Genomic DNA, 14,137 nt, shown 5'->3' with positions numbered 1-14,137 from the left:
TCATTTGCTGGCTGGGAGCAGATAACAGCCCTACTGGAAAACACGAGTCGWCCGTTCAGTCCTTGCTTTGTTAAAGAATGGCTGCGTCTCATAGCTCCTCATGCTAGCTGTGCATCTAAACTGTCCTTAAAAACTGTTCTTAAACGTGAAGCCTGTGTTGAAGCCCTACAGCTGTCTCAATTCTCTTGCAAAGCAGTTTCATGAGGCAAAGAAGCGCACCAGGCGTGGTGGCTTGGGCAGCTAGAAACCAGGTCATCTAATATAGTAGAGCAAAGAAAAAGTATCTCTGGGGAGATGTCCGACTGAAATTAATAATTTCAGTGTTATGAACCTGAATCATGTCTACAGGCAGATTATGTTAATTAAAAAATCAATAGTCTGGTCTGCTGTTCTCACCAAATTTTAAGCTGATTACTTCATAATTTTCCTGAAAACGATAAAAGAAAGGTCTTTTTCTAATAACCTTTTGCTAGGAAAGGTTGACAGCCAATGTGTTCATTTACCTACAGATAAGTGCTGGCACGGTACTAGYGGAGCTCTAGTTCTTCTGACGACTGGAATAATTTTTCACATTTTAGTTTAGTCGATGGCTTTGATGATTCTTGACTCGTGGAAATTCCCCTTTCTCRCTTAGGAATACAAAACAGTTTTGGAAGACAGAAGGAGACTAAGGCTGAGTTCAAAAAGAAGTGCTAAAATTTGAGCCTTCATGGAAGGTTTGTCTTTTATTAATAATAGGGGTTAGATTTACTTGAAAAYTTACAACTCTAGGAAGTTTAGACTCAGCTGACGTAGAAACAAATGTCAGAAGCAAAACACACGGGTGGCTCAAACTCACGATTTTTTTTCTATTATTTGTAGGGGTGTTTATGAGCTGCTTGAATAGCCAAAGAAACCACTGGGCCTGCAATGGCTGTAGCAATATCTATAACTAATTTCTATTAGATGTGATGAAAATATGTGTCTCGGTAATTTGTAAAGCATCTGTAAGCAGAAGGGCAATGTAACCGCAAGTCACTTTTGAAGGAACCTCAACAAGGATTCTTTCTTTCATAACTTGTTCTGTAGCATAGACCATTTTTTGCATCCTAGAAGCACTTGTAGAACTAAATGGCTAATGTATGTGTTTTTGACGGGGGTGTACATGGATCCCTAAGTTAGTTATTGTTTAGCTACTGGAATACTACTGGAGATGACACTAGGGCCCTGACCAGCAGCGCTTGCTCTTTGGCTGCTGCGGCACAGCGGTGGGTACGTCCTTCTGGAAAAGAGTGGCAAGCAGCCTGCTCCGAGATGGCATCCAGCTGATGCTCATCTAAGCATGCAGTCTGCTTCCAAAGAAATGATTTACAGGCCAGTTTTGAAAAATGTAGAAAGATAATGTCATTTATTATGATAACTTGGGAATGTGAAATGGAGTGAATGTTGTGCTCAAAGGAGATGGTGGAGCCCTCGCTGATTGCTCGACTTCCCCACTACGCCACGCAGTGCAACGTTGAACAGGTGGTTTTCGGTTACCTGTATCTGGTTTTCCAGTTTCTGTAATGAAGAACTAATTTAAACTCTCTTGAGATGTTGCTTCACTGCACTGAGGTGTGAACTTTGAGATCCTCTGTTGTATTAATCTCTTAGAAAAGAAATCCCATCTTTTTAACGAAGCCTTACTTGCGCAGATGTGCTGGATAGGGCTACAGTTCCCGGGCAGCTCTGTAGATGTGTCTGTTGTTGCCTTTTTTGCTTTCTCTGCTGCCTATGTTTTTTAATTTTAATTCTTTTTTTGTACCACAGTGATGTTGTAGATGCATTAAAATAGGAAATGAAAAAACAAACAACTTATTAAAAACAACTTAACAGTTGGTATGCAGAGCATTGTATGCYGTTTCGAGACACTGCCAGTATAATATCTGTTTCATTATATGCAAGTGCAAGTGCTGCTAACAGATAATTTGAAATCTGGAATTGAAAGCTTGCTATTGTAGTGCTCTCAATTAAAGGTAGTCAAGACAGAAAAGCTGTTATGGTACTTGTCTGCTGGAATTATATGTTACCTGTGTCATCCTGTTGCATTCGTGAAGTGTTGAAAAATATTTCAGCGGGATGTGTAGATCCTTCCCACTCCTGTCATTTACTGGGAACAGGGTTACGCTGTGGCAAAAACACAAACAGCTGAGCTGTAACAAATATTGCCAGTCTGTATTACAGGTATTATTACCAACCACTGCTTAGTAACAGCCTACGATCAGTGATACCTCTGGATTGATGTGACTGTGCGAGATATTTTCTGTGGTTTTCTTCTGTTTGTAKTWTCTGTTGTAATAATGTAAGAATTAGTTAATCTCCATGTTGTTTGGGAATATGGGGGAACAGAAGAGGGTTACCCCATGTTTTGCAGGCTGCTTCCTGGGCTCTCTTGTATCTCGTCCCAAATGACGCATGCTCAGGAACAAGCAGGTGCTGGATTTGAACCCCAGCAAATATAGCAGTGCACAGGTAAAAGAGAAACCTGTAGATAGTCACAGCTTGAGGCAGAGAGAGCTTGCAAGGCAGTGCTTTGGGTTGCAGTAACTCTCCTCAGAGAATGAGAAGATGCTTCTTAGACTGCAGATGCCGTTCACTAAATCCTGTTCTGTACGCTTAAATTTTTATCTAAAGTTCTTGTCTGTGACCTGGAGTTTATTGGACTACTTTGTTATATTAAACAATGGTAGTATGAATTTGCAATCAGTGAATTTAGATTGCAGTTACCTGGTTTGCTCACCTTTCTGATTTTTTTATGTGTGTGTATATATGTATATATGTATATATGTGTATATATATATTTTTTTTTTATTGCCTACAAGATGCAACTGAAAAGGCACAGGGAGCTTTGCATGTGCTTAATTGACTCTCTGCTATATTTGATTAGTAAAAAGCAATCACAGAAATGAAGGGTTGGAGGGATTAGAAGATCACAGATGCTCCACAGAAACAGGTTGAGAGCCGCCTTAATTCAAATATAAAAGATGAATTTTTACATACTGATTGAAGCAGCAAGCAGATTGCAGCCATATAAAAAAGTAAACTTTGAATTTAAAGGCAGCATTACAACAGATGTTGATTTTGAATGCCGCTATTATTATCATTATTAAGTGTATTACAAGATGTTATCTCATCTGATCTATGTACTTTTTATTTTATAGGGCCCTGGGTGACCCGCAACAGCAGCATAGATAGCGGAGAAGCTGAAGTCGGCCGCAGGGTCACCCAAGAAGTGCCCCCTGGAGTATTTTGGCGCTCTCAGATCCATATCAACCAACCACAGTTCCTGAAGTTCAACATCTCCTTAGGGAAGGATGCTCTTTTTGGTGTTTATATAAGAAGAGGCCTCCCACCATCACATGCCCAGGTATTTTATGAATGTATGTTGGTTTTAAGTGTCAAAATGTACGAACTTTTACCATCTGTCTTAGATTTATGCTTGAGCTTGTGAAGCTGCAGTACCATGAAAGTTATTTAATTTGTGAATTGGAATGAAAGTCTTGATTTTAAGATAACTCTCATTTTGCATTAATMTTTGCAGATTAAAACTCTAATGAGAAATAAAATAACATGTAATAATATTTCTCATGCTAGGAGAAACGCTTCACATGCTGCATTCTTTASTGAGCAAGTAAAGGAGAAAGAGAATCCAGTTATGTGAAGGGACTTGTCCTTCATGTCTCCACTTGATGCTAAAAATCAATTGTTTGTTCTAAAGCTATGACTTGGTGTGCTTGATACATGACTTTCAAAAGCAGACTTAGAGCTCTAAGGTCCTTCCTTCCTGGGAAGCTACACTTGAACATACTAGATCTCAATTTTATGACCTTTGTGTTAAATTAAATAAGGAATAGCACCCATGAGCCTAAATCTGAGCCTGGCTGCTCCTCAGAGAACTTGTTTCCTAATCTTTGGTGAGAGAAAGGAATGAGAGGCGGCTCCCCTCACTGGAGCTGATGCAAATCCAGCAGTGCAATCTGCAGAATTACTTTCCCATATCTAGGCTGGGTCCTTGCACATCCAGCACCAGTAAACCAGATTTGTACCGAGCAATCAGAATCGGGCCACACTGCCACAAAGAGATTTTTACAGGAAGAAACCTGTTGCACCTCTGGCTTGGTGAAGAGAAGYCTTATTCTGACAGAAAGAAGCAGAATAATTTTGTATTAATAAAAATAGTCTGGAGTTGACACCAGATGATATTTTAAAATTGAAATTTAAGCCTCTTGTTTCTGCAAGTTAGGAACATGAGCTTTAAAGCGGTGAACAACTTCACTTGACAGTTCATCACTGATCAGTGCTGATATGTCAGACCAAGTAAAATCCTTTGTGGGAACAAGTCAATAATCAGYAAATTAGGTACATGATTAACCGCAGACAACACGATGCAGTTCCTGTCTGTGAGCCCTGCTGAGATTTAACCTTCTCAGTGTTCCTGTTTAGCAAATGCTCCAAATGCCTGGTTTAGTCAGTCAAAGTGATGTAGCTGTAAGCTTGTCTAGGCGCAGCCTCATGTGCCACGTGCCCGGGGAGCGGTGCTCCAGAGGAGAGGTGCAAATGCAGTTCTGAGTGGCAAGTGGATTAGAGCAGCAGTACGTTGTTGTTTTCAAGCAAGGATTCTTCCAGCCTGTGTGGTACTACATACAAATAGCAAAATACGCATTGCGGGCTTAAACGAACAATAGCAAATTAGCGGAAGGTAGCCGAGTGAATGGAAGTGGCGCTACATAGAAGCAGCAGAGGTGCCAGGCAGTGTGTGAAAGGAGCTCACAGAGATTACAGCCACTATGAGATTGCAACGGATCAGTAGAATATTCCAGACRACAGCATGAAGAAGGCAGTTTGAGAGGCATCGCTGCAGTGCCTGGAGAAGGGAGYGTGCTGCTTTGATTCCCAGCCGCATGTCTTGTATTTTTAAACTTTTCGTGTCAGAACGAAAACTGGTTTCATTCTGGGACTGACTTTATGTGAGAACTTGAACAGCCGAGGAGCTTTAGAGCTGCCTGGCTTCTCAGCTGCAGCTCATGACATTGCAGTTATTGCTGCCTGTTGTCCTGCTTGGGATCAGCTCATTGTGTCACATTCCACACGCATGTTCCCATGTTAGAGAAAACTGATGGCCCATCCCCATGGGTATCAGGTGTTGCGGGCAGTGTTTTAACAAATAACTGCAAATTTGACTTCCTGAAGAGCTAAATTACTGTTTTCTTTTTAAAATAACATCACCGAGAAACCTTTCTTTTCAGTTCAAACACTGTTAGGGATTTTGTGTGGGCATGCAAGCAGGTTCCAAGCCAAGAAGAAAGCGAGGGTTATGTCGTGTTTCTGTGTTGGCAGCTCTGAGAGCAGCGCGCACTGCCTGCTTCTGCCTGCCTTCCCAAGTAGGTCAGTGCCTGTCTGCGCCTCGGCTCGGCGCTCCTGCATGGGCGGCGTGTGCCGTGCGCGCGCTGCCGTGTGCGGAGAGGTCCCAAACCGGCTCGCTCGTTCCCTGTGGCTGCTAGAAAAAGGAAATTAGACAAATGCTCCAAGTGCATAAGAGGAGAATGGGAAGAACTGAATGGAGAATGAAAAAAAAAAAAAAGCCTAAAAAGAATTTAGCTTGAGATTTAAGTTGGCAAATGTAATTGTGCCACAGGGTTTGTGATGCCAAGCAGTAATGAAGGTAAACTCACTGAAGATGTTARTTTAGAATATGCATTTTTTTGATGGTGGACTAGCAAGGCACCTATTACATGGAGCTTTAACCATATTAAGTACTTCCCTTTTACCTGTACAACTGAACTCTGTGAGTATATAGTGATTTCTGGTGCATTTGTTCAAGCCTTCTGTGAGACTTTGTGTCTTAAGCTTTGAAACATCACGAAGCTGTAAAAAAATGAGTCTGCTAAACTTCACATAACTTCAGGGTCCCCAGCTTCMTTTGTGACTTGATCCATTCTCTGTRTGATTTAGTTGTCTCCTCCCCAGCAGATGGGTGTGTTTGGTGTTATAGAGCTATTTCTAAATGATCCTGGAATCACCCCTATTCTCTTTCTATATGGTTCTATATGCTTATTTGTCAATGGGTAGCTTTAAAGTGAGAATGCTATCTTCAGCAGTRCATTTGAAAGTAATTTATCATACAAATGTGCTAGATCGGATGATCAGCAGGGCAGCAAGAAACAAAATGATGGTTTGATCCCGGAATGAAATGCTACCTAGTTAGGATTTCATGGTCCCCCTTCAGTGACCCTTCTGTCGGGGCTGTACATTTTGAGGTACATACACCCACTACTCCCTGACTGGCAGTTATATTATCTTCCTTCCTTCCTTCAGTCCTGAGGAATCCAAAAGGAATAAAGATTTATTTTTAAAAATAAAAATAAAAAATAAAGTTGTAAACTTTTTCAGGTTTCGCAGTTAAGGTTCTTTCCCAGTGCATGAAATAATTCTTCATGGTTTGACTAATGTAATACCAGTCTATATAGCGTGTGATTRAAAGTGTAGCCTTATGGAGAGCCATGCCAAGTGAGGGGCTCTCACGAGGTCATACTCATCATTGTGAAAAGAGGTTCTGTAGCTAAAACTGCTTCAAGCAATGGGAGCCTGAGTACTCTTCCCCTTCGATCTTACCGACCGCTGAGCCTTTTCTGCTCCAGGAGGTAGAATCAGCATCAAACAGAGGGGAGGCAGAGGAACCTGCCGGCACGAGCAGAGCCGAACAGCGTGAGGCCAGCGAGAAATGTCAGCTTTTATTGCTGCCGTCTTAGTTGACCCTTTGTGAGCAATTGTTCCGAGGAGCAAAATTTCTTTTTTCCCTAGGTGTTGTCCCAGTAATAAAGTTTTCCAAGGAGGTGATGAGTGTGTCCTTAACCTCTGGCTGTTGGGCTATAGGTTTTGGTGATGCTTCCAGAGGTCAGTGATTTAAGAGGCTGATGGATGTGTTTGACGCCTCTGGGCTCTGAAAGTTACTGGCGTGCCAGAATACTCTAAATCTCTGTTGTGCATTTCTCTAAACAGTAATATAGGAGAATTACCCTCTCCTGCCAAAATCCCATATAGAAAAAAGCTCGAGTGAATGACATGGTGACCCTAAATTGCGTGAAACTTGTTGCTGTCCTCCTGCCGCTCCCCAGCACTCAAGGCCTTGGAGGGGATAGATACTGCAGTGCTCTTGACAATAGCTTTGGGCTAGTCATCCTAGACTTAGGCTCAGATTCCCACTCTATCATGGCCCTGGTGTCAAAGTTCATGCATTTAAAACTAAGGCAATAGTATTTCTTTACTTGGCCGTTTTTTAAGGTTACYTGTAGCAAGGACTCTATCTACGTAACTGTTGCAGAAATCCAAATAAGTCAGACTTTACTATCCCAGTTTTTGATAAATGTGCCGCATGTCAGTGAAGGGTTAATGTCATTCTCTCCCCTACTGGAAGGGAGAATCTTCTTTATTGTGCATCGTTAATTATTTGGTAGCAGGCGCTGTTAATTGCATTCAGCATACAAAACTCTCAGCCCTCTACGGATGTGTGGCCTGTTTCGGGTGCAGAATTGCAGGTTTGTTTTTAAACAAAGCAAAACAAAATGTTTGCTTTCTTAGAGCTGCAGTGAGCCCAGGCTAGCGATAACGGGGGGAAATGTAATAAAACCACTGGCAAGCAAGCACGTACTATTACAGTATTTTATTGAACACATACGTCTTTCTTTAGACATGTCGATCTATCTCTATCTACTCCTAGATAGATAAATGTGTCTAAACCAAGATGTGTTTTCATAGGGGACTTGTTACATAGCTATCAAAAGATTAGATATATTGTTTGTGTTGTTTCTTAAGGACTTCCCTTAGATAGGGGCTGTGAGAGACAGTGACTTAAGCATAGCATCAGCTTGAGGACTCGAGCTTCCCAGCCAGAAAAAAAGCCTATTAGGACAGCTGCTTTGCTATGCAGAGTTATTCCCTCTTGTAGATTAACTAATATTTCTTCCAGTCTTGTTTAATTGTGTGATGCAGTGGCATCTCCATTGGGAGGCTATTACTGAGCCTAATAGATGGGAAGCTTTTCTGACAGTCATCTTAAATTTCCTTGCATTTTTATCGTTTCATGCCATTAATGGTGCCGTCTCTCTTACGCTCTAAATAATCACTTGCTCTGTCTGATCCCTTTTTCAAAGATTTATGTAATCTTCTACCTTACTTGAAATTCATCCGACCAGAAATTCTCAGTTTTCCTTCAGCCCCTTGAATTGTGTTCTTCCTTTCCATGCTTCCCCTGGTTTTTGTACCTACTTGCCCTGTTTGGCCCGGCTTGCTCTACGTACAAACTCAGGTAAGCAAATTGCTCTGTGGAGTAAAGTGGATTCTAATGAGGTACCGAGTTACCTTGCATTAGACAAGCACATTTCTTGTTTGTGTTGTTTCTATTTGTTTTCATGCTGTGGTGGCTTCCATTCAATTGTATGTCTGGAAGGAAGTCCCAGGCTTCTGTTCCTGTAGGAGCATCCATGTACTCCAACATTGGAAGCCACATGGGAACCTAAAAACATTTTGGTCAGTCAAATCATTGGTTTTAGCTTTTGTCTCAAAAATCACCCTGTGAACAAGTACAGTTTGTACACTTTTGATGATCTATGTGGAGCCAAGTTACATAATTTTGTATCACTATTTCAGAAGAGGTACAAGGCACAGAATCACTCTATGTTCCGTCGTTGACTAGTAAGCATTAATTTCACACTGATGTATTTTCCAGAAACACTGTTTTATGACAGGGTGGAAGACAACATAGTGTGAGACTGTGAGCTGCTATATTCTGTCTTCAGCTCTGTTGTTGCTTTCTCTCTTTTTTTTTTYCCCCCTCTCTTCTTTCTCYGCCTGATTTATACCCTACAGTATGATTTCATGGAACGCTTGGATGGCAAGGAGAAATGGAGTGTGGTGGAGTCCCCGCGGGAGCGGCGAAGTATTCAGACCCTTGTGCAGAATGAGGCCGTGTTCGTTCAGTACTTGGATGTGGGGTTGTGGCACCTGGCTTTTTACAATGATGGCAAGGACAAAGAAGTGGTCTCTTTCAGTACTGTTATCTTGGGTAGGTATCTCCACAAGCTGAGCATTGCTCCTCTGTATTTATTTCCTTACTTCAAGTCTTAAAACTTTTTTGCACTTTTTAGTATTCAACCTGAGTAGTCTTCACGCCATTTAGTGCACGTTTTTAGGAATCRAGTTGAGTCTGTTAGCTGTGCGCTGTTTAGCTTGCAGTTAGCTCACTAACTAGTACTCATATATTAGATGAGTAGCTAGTACTCACCTACCGCTGGTGATTGACTGTGCCGTGCCCTCACCGTGGTGACATTAAGAGCAGAACATCTGCCCTGTGGTCTGAGGCTAACTTCAGGAGAGCAGCTCACTGTTTGCTGTGAGATTAGGGTTCCGTTTAGTCACCTGAAAACTAAACCAAGCTTTATGAAAAGATTTGTGGAATTGTGAAGGATGTGAGCTTTGCTGAATATTGTTGTCCCAATGACATCAAAACCTTCTATTCCATCCTGACTGGTTGAAGAGTTAAATGTCACTTGCACCTTCCCTATTATGTAATTCGTATTTGTCTGGGAAAAGACAAACTGAAATCTACACAGGCAAGGGGAAGTTGTAAGTCTGAAAAAACAGTGGAGGTCCTTGTCTCATTGGTTCCTTTTGCTTTAATACAGATTTCAGTTTGTTGGCTTAAGTCCCATTGGGTGTAGAGGGATAGCCAACACTACATCATTAAGTATGAATATAATTCTATCCCTTAACCTAGTTAAGGCAAGAAAATGATTCTTCTTCCATAGATGACATGGGGTTTTGTAAGGGGTAGGAGGTGCTATGCATATTAGTGGGCATATCTTTGTATTTGCCCGTGGAAAGTTTTTTCTGCGTCTCCAAAAACAACGGGAATATCTGTGCTTGGTGCCTTGGTGTGCCCGTACCGTGCTGCTTACAGAACCTCGGGGTTCAATAAGCTGTCCTTAAATGCCTTGCCTTGCCTGGGCTACAGCTTTCAAGAATATCAAGTAGACTWCTTGATAGTGCCATGATAGTAATTGGATTGACATATAGAGAAAAATACAGTGTTTTATCCAGTCCAAAGGTTCTTCTGTACRTACCTAATCTCATAAGTTTCACAATCAAAGAGTCTGGGAGCTGAAAGTTTCTCTGACATGGAAAAGGTGGAAGAATAACAGACATGATGTTAACTGACAGCCAACACAACGTAGCATAATTTTGAATACACATRAAGAGCTTTCTTCTATGATGAACAAAATAATGAATAACCCTATAGACAAGTTTCTTCATCAGACAAATTGATATTTTGGAGCATTACGTGTTTCAAGTTTTTATTCACTGTTTACCTGAATCATTTCAAGAGGCCAAACTAGTAACAATTTGTGTAATGTTTCTTCTTTCTTCAGTATCCTGCAACTGTGAAATTAGGTTTGAAGTTATGCTTGAATCCTTTTCSTCTACTCAGTTTAGTTTAATAGAAAATTATTCCATATGCTTCTGATGGTTCCAAATCCAAAATTTGTTTTCTGTATTGTACAACTGCTGCTATTTGTTTGGTGTTTGGGATTGACAGAGCCTTTACTTTACTTACTTTAGGTCACACAACAAACAATAAGAGTGAAGGATAACATTCCTGTTAGACTGTTATTAATTTAGYGTAGAAAATACCTCCAAAATCCAACAACTTTCAAACTAATTTGATTTTAAGAATTAACTTTATAATTGGTCTATAATTTCTGGGTTGTTGATATGAATTGTACAAAAAATAGCATGCAGGTTGCGGAAGGCAGATATTTTGGTACAGTTCAAGGCTCTTCTTAGTGGGAGCACTAACTCTTCACAGATCATTCAAGTAGTTGACACTGTCAGTGACATCAGTTACAGTTTTAAGCCTTGCTTTGCAGTCTTGCAGGCTCTTCTTCATCCTCTTGCAAAGCTGCTATCTTTTAGGATAAAGAATATTCATTAAAGCAAAAGACTTCCTCTGAGATGCATAGAAGATATTTCTGTCGGGTTATTTAATGAAGCCTTAAGTGTCTGTAGAAGGAAAATTCTGATGCAATCCTTGGAATAATCTCTTCCACGAGGAAAAGTGGCTGTATAAGATCAAAGTCTCACTGCAAGAATGAGATTGTCAATGTTCCTGTTTGAGCATTGTATTTGACTCATATTGTCAATTTAAACATAGCTACAGAGATCTTAAGAAGTTTTGTCTGCCTATTCAAACAGAGGTTTCGGTATCAGAAGAGCATTAACAGCATTTGTGGACTTAGCACATGACTTGGGGCTGATCCCTAGATATCTGCTCTCATTCATGTTGCCAGTRATGTTGGTGGCCTTCTGCTTCACGTGAGCTTCATGGCAGGAATGTAATTAAATGTTGTTTTTTTCTAATGTTTTAAAGACAAAAGAAAATGAAGAAAAATTCAGCAAAAAAATTGCAGCTTAAAAAGGAGGCGACTAATATACCCTTGATGCTTGTGTTGCAGATTCAGTGCAAGACTGTCCACGTAACTGTCACGGGAACGGGGAATGTGTATCAGGTGTCTGCCACTGTTTTCCAGGATTCCATGGAGCAGATTGTGCTAAAGGTATCGTTTTCCTTGTGTTTACAAATAGTCACATTGTTTGTTTGTGATCTGTTCAAATCTACAGAGCCTGCTAGTTAGCATGAATCCAAGCTAGATTCAAATAGATCAATACACATTTTTTGTCTTATATCTCTTAGTTAAACATGATCAGGTAGAATTATTGCTGCATGGCTAATGACCTGGCGTAACTGCAAATATTTTTTGTGTCAATAGTCACAAAATCAAGATGAGCAAGATTAGTATTCTAGCATGTCAAGCATGACATTAGCATGTCAAGATTAGCATTCTAAAAAGCTGAGCCATACTTTGAACTCATAAAGATTTTATTGATTATACTATTATTCTTAGAAGGAAATTTTTAGGAGAATGAGAAGGGTTTGGTAGAATTTATAACAAAAGTTTTTTTGAGTGTTGGTTTTAAATTTGAGGACTAAAACTGAGAGATACCCTGTTATGAAGGATTGAACACAACTCTGAATGACATCCACAAATTAGCTGTATGTCTTCACTAAATCTTTTTGTGAGTTTGAGGTAGCTGTCATCATGTGTAAAGGAGGACCTCTTTAGGTTATATAGATATTGCAGCACATTTGTTGCCTTAAATCAATGACTTGACTTCATTGAACTCCCTGCTGTTCCTGAGCACAGGCAGAGCATTTACTTCCTTCTTAATTTACTTAGAAGTTTACTTCCTTCTTAGTTTTTATGAGAATTAGGCACATTCTCAATATCCCATGCTTGCGATTATTTTTCACAAGAATAAGGTCAGTAGAGTTCAAAGGTGGGAAGTGTGGTCTCTGAAAGCTTTCAAAAGGCCTCGAGAAATGAGCCCATTTCTCCTTAGGTCCTTATCCAGTCCTGAGGAATGTTCAGTGAGGTCCCACCTTTATCACTTGTGTAGCAGCGTGGCAGCCAGCTGGGCCCATCCATGAATACTCCTTAAATAGCTGTTACACCATGAGAAGCAAGTGATTCCTTTTTTGGGCCTCCATACTCTTTTTCATAAAAGTATAAAAAAAAAAAAAAAAAAAAGTCTCTGAGGGCTTTGGATGACTTAATGATGCTACCTCAGGGCTGGCCCTACCTGAGAAACTGAGGCACTTTGCAAATACATAGAAGAAACTCAGTATATTATGAAGTAGATGGTGCTGCGGCGTGTGCTGTGCACAGACATACACTGAAATGCACCTTGCATTTCCGTGCTGGCAGCCTGTGCAGGTTGCAGGCAGTGACTGCGTGCTCCSTGCCACTCTTTATGCATCACTATCTTGGCCATTAAATCATCTGCATTTGGAGTTTGGAGCAACGCTGCAGTGTGTGGTGGTGGTGAACCTCTGTCCAATACTGTCTTCTATCTTAATGCTGGTAAATATTTATTCAGGCTACATCAGATGAAGAGCTTTATGACGGGACCCCTCAAACTCTTTGTCAGACCAACCCCTCAGTTCCCTTCCTCTCTTTGTGCTTTTGTCTCGTCTGTGTTGTTGCATTCCCTCCAAAGCAGAAGTGGTGCTTGAAAGCTCCTTTCAACTCTCTGAACTGGTTCCGTACCAAACAATATGCTATTTCTAAAGAACACAGAAACCAGAAAATTATGTCAAATGACAAAATGAAGGGACAATTTGTGTATTTCTGTGCAAACAAAGTTGCATGTTTGGATGCTAGGAGACGTGCTCAGATGTGTGTTAGGCTGTAAGGGCCACGTGTCTCCCCATTTCACAGGCACTGTCATACCTGCCCTYGCATCTATGCATCTTCCTGCCTCCTGGAATGCTGATCATATGTGATGGCTGTTTCAGAGACAGAAATCGAAACTGGGATTGTAGGAATGGTAAAACTAAGCAATATGATATAGAGAATTAAATTTATTCTGTCATGTTATATGTCTGGGTACATTCTTGTGTGGTTAACGTGATGCTACATTTATATTTAAGTTCTCATATGTTTGAATGGATAGTAATTTTCTTTCCAACTATTTATTTTAATTTCCAGCTTTTATTTGTGATTTTCCTAGCAACACGTATTCCAATGTCTTGGTTTGTCACTGTGGAATAATTTGAGGGAAACTCAGGTAGGGAAGCGTGGAGCCAAGCAGTGTGAGGTGTCCTCAGCCAGCTCTTAGCGTTTGGTTCACGTGCTAGCACAGCAGCCTAAGAGATGGGCTGATTAGCCTAAGAGTGACACATACAAAACCTGAGCTTTTATGCCACTGCATGCCCAGGTACAGGGCTGATCAGGAGGAGATCAGAGGCAAAATCTTTGCATACGGTGTGCACATACTCCAGCTGTGGCTTTGCWCCATGCACTTCCAAAAGACTGTAATGAAAGAAACCTGAGAGAGACACCGCGGATTTGACTTGAGGTCCATTAGCTCCAGGATAGACAATTAGAAATGGAAAATTATTACGAAGAGCTGAACTTGTGGCCCAGTTCGCCTGCTGAAATCCACTTTCATGCCTTGATTGAAGGCAAATTTCACTCCTGCAAACACTCTTACCAAGTCCCTGGGC

The 14,137-nt window shown here is 40.8% G+C and overlaps 1 protein-coding gene across 1 annotated transcript in view; it reads left to right on the top strand.

Moving 5' to 3' along the window:
• Positions 1-14,137, top strand: part of TENM2 (teneurin transmembrane protein 2) — a 183,223-nt gene that overhangs the window by 80,472 nt on the left and 88,614 nt on the right. Inside the window, exons 5-7 of the mRNA XM_026035681.1 lie at positions 3,180-3,385; positions 8,884-9,079; positions 11,526-11,627. Of these exons, the coding sequence (XP_025891466.1) occupies positions 3,180-3,385; positions 8,884-9,079; positions 11,526-11,627 (504 nt within the window). The remainder of the gene's footprint in view (positions 1-3,179; positions 3,386-8,883; positions 9,080-11,525; positions 11,628-14,137) is intronic.

This window comes from Nothoprocta perdicaria, unplaced genomic scaffold, assembly GCF_003342845.1.
Source record: "Nothoprocta perdicaria isolate Ctin4 unplaced genomic scaffold, notPer1 scaffold_165, whole genome shotgun sequence".
Classification (NCBI taxonomy): Eukaryota; Metazoa; Chordata; class Aves; order Tinamiformes; family Tinamidae; genus Nothoprocta; species Nothoprocta perdicaria.
Note: the sequence above shows the minus strand (reverse complement) of the source record. Positions and strands in the feature narration are given on the sequence as shown.